A 3,062-nucleotide genomic window follows, 5' to 3' on the forward strand; every position below is an offset into this window, starting at 1 on the left:
GAACTCATGCGGGTTAAAGTCCCCCGGTGTGAACTGAGGCAAACTCTGTTACCTCACAGAGAGTACCCTGAACGGTGTAGGAACCGTAGTCTGTTCAGCCTCACAGACTACGGCTAGAACGCAGGTGTGACATCACAGGACGCTGCCCTAAGACATGGGGTCTGCGCCCCTCTAGACCCACTTGTGCACGGAACCGCTAATGTGATGCGAGGGCTATGCCCTTAAGGTACGCTGTGCCCTGTAAACTGTCACAGGGTGCAGCAGCCAGTTGCTTACCGCACAGAGTATGTACAGTGCCGCACTGGCGGACGCCACTAACCAGCCTCAGCTTAGAGCTGGAAAGCACACTAACTGCGCACAACGCTGCTCTGACAGACGCTGTGGTAATGCGGTACCGAGGTGCCGTGTGCTGAATGGCGCCCTCGGGTGCTAAAGTGTAGATGGAGCTGAGAGCACTGCGGCACTAGGCAGTGCCAGTACTCGGTGCTGACTCAAAGACCCTAAGCCCTAACAACATGCATATCAAAGGAAGGGGAAATATAATAAGACATTCACCAGTCAGACATTCATCATCAAACATACCACTTAGCTACAAGTCTTTATATTAGCGCATGGCCGGGTGGCCATGCGAACCTTTTATAACTGCAGCCTTCAGAGACCTTCCTGGTGGCCCAATCGGAGCAGCAATAGGACCTGAGCATGTGACCTCCAACCTCCAATGATAAGTCGTCCCACGGACATGCTCAGTAGGGGAAAAGCAGGACTTAGTCCCAGGAGCGTCTGATTGCTGCTGACTCACGCATGATATAATAGTAGAGCCAAAAGGAGCAACCAGACACCTAGCATTAGCCTGGGCAAGGCGTTGGGACCGACGTCTCTGCAGAGCAGCCTCCTCTCCGGCTGGAGAGGAATGGGAAACAACAGAAGGCAAGGCTCGAGTTCCCTCCTGTGCAGGGGCAGAAACTCGACGCCTAACACATAGCTTGCCATTTATGGACAGTTTAAGTAGAAATGTTCAAAAATATAAAACTCAAGGATATTTTATTAAAAAATAATTGTTTTTTATCTTAGCAGATGACTGTACCAGAAGATCAGAGGGACAGCTGACATCTTCAATGTTTAAATTTGATGATCTTGAAATCCTACAAGATGTAACTGAAGGGATTGCTGTTAGTCCAGATATATCATCATCCATTCACAGCAAAGATCTGTCATCTGATCCTATGAAACAGGTTCCATCTTCTGATTCATTACTGACTACTAAGGGAAATCAAAGTCACAAAGGAGGCAATAAAAAACAAACTGATCCTAAAGCAAAGAAGTCATTTTCATGTTCAGAATGTGGTAAATATTTTGCACAGAAATCAAATTGTGTTTCCCACCAGAGAACTCACACAGGGCAGAAGCCTTTTTCCTGTTCAGAATGTGGGAAATATTTTGCACAAAAATCAAATTTTGTTACCCACCAAAGAACTCACACAGGGGAGAAGCCTTTTTCCTGTTCAGAATGTGGGAAATGTTTTAACAATAAATCAGATTGTATTAAGCACCAGAGAACTCACACAGGGGAGAAACCTTTTTCATGTTCAGAATGTGGAAAATGTTTTGCACATAAATCATATTTTGTTACCCACCAAAGAACTCACACAGGGGAGAAGCCTTTTTCCTGTTCAGAATGTGGCAAATGTTTTGCACAGAAATCAAGTTTTGTTACCCACCAGAGAATTCATACAGGGGAGAAGCCTTTTTTATGTTCAGAATGTGGGAAATGTTTTAACAATAAATCAGATTGTATTAAGCACCAGAGAACTCACACAGGGGAGAAACCTTTTTCATGTTCAGAATGTGGGAAATGTTTTACACAGAAATCATATTTTGTTACCCACCAAAGAACTCACACAGGGGAGAAGCCTTTTTCATGTTCAGAATGTGGGAAATGTTTTAACAATAAAGCAGATTGTATTAAGCACCAGAGAACTCACACAGGGGAGAAACCTTTTTCATGTTCAGAATGTGGGAAATGTTTTGCACATAAATCATATTTTGTTACCCACCAAAGAACTCACACAGGAGAGAAGCCTTTTTCATGTTTAGAATGTGGGAAATGTTTTGCACAGAAATCAAGTTTTGTTACCCACCAGAGAATTCACACAGGGGAGAAGCCTTTTTCATGTTCAGAATGTGGGAAATGTTTTGCTCATAAATCATATTGTGTTACCCACCAAAGAACTCACACAGGGGAGAAGCCTTTTTCATGTTCAGAATGTGGGAAATGTTTTAGCAATAAATCAGATTGTGTTAAGCACCAGAGAACTCACACAGGGGAGAAGCCATTTTCCAGTTAAGAATGTGGGAAATATTTAACCAGAAAGCGCTTCTTGATTGCCATCAGAGCATTCACACAGAGGAGAAGCTATTTTTATTTTCTTAATGTGAGAGATATTTTACTTGGAAATCAACTGTTAATATACATCAGAGACGTCACATAGGGGAGAAGAATTTTTTATGTTCATAATGTTGGAATAGTTTTAACCAAAATAAAAATCTTTTTAAAAGGGTTGTCTCTTGTCATTCCTCATGTTTGCTGACAAAAGGATAAAACTAAACTTTATTAATTCCAAATATAAAACTATACCTATAATTCACCCCCTGAAGGTTAGTCAGAAAGTGACTAATAGAAAAAACATATACCCCATGTCTCATTATATAGGGTGAGGTGACATTTACACACTCACTCTCCAAGCCTCTCATTTCTATGGGTTTCATCGTCCTCACCAAAGGTGACTCATCAGGAGACTATTTAATATTGACCTATATTCAAGCGAGACTAGACCAAAAAAACTAAAATCATGTATCATGTTATCTGAAACAGTCAGAAAACTAGCCACATATTGGCAGATCCCAGACCTCAAACTATATACTTCAGAGGTTTATAAGCCACTCCAGTGTCAGGAATAGATAGTATGAAATTGAATTTACCAAATTGCTGCAATGAAACAAAGAGTGAAAAATTTAAAGGGGTCTGAATACTTTCCATACCCGCTGTATCAGTAAAAATAACT

At 41.6% G+C, this 3,062-nt stretch overlaps 1 protein-coding gene across 1 annotated transcript; it reads left to right on the forward strand.

The window, feature by feature from the left end:
• Window positions 1–212: 212 nt before the first annotated feature.
• Window positions 213–2,559, forward strand: LOC141082273 (uncharacterized). The gene has a single exon (XM_073566215.1). It carries the CDS (start codon window positions 1,116–1,118, stop codon window positions 2,343–2,345), a length of 1,230 nt encoding a protein of 409 aa, XP_073422316.1. The 5' UTR covers window positions 213–1,115; the 3' UTR covers window positions 2,346–2,559.
• Window positions 2,560–3,062: the final 503 nt, after the last annotated feature.

The sequence above is a fragment of the Dendrobates tinctorius genome, unplaced genomic scaffold (assembly GCF_039654945.1).
Source record: "Dendrobates tinctorius isolate UK_male_01 unplaced genomic scaffold, ASM3965494v1 ptg000017l, whole genome shotgun sequence".
In the NCBI taxonomy this organism is placed as follows: domain Eukaryota; kingdom Metazoa; phylum Chordata; class Amphibia; order Anura; family Dendrobatidae; genus Dendrobates; species Dendrobates tinctorius.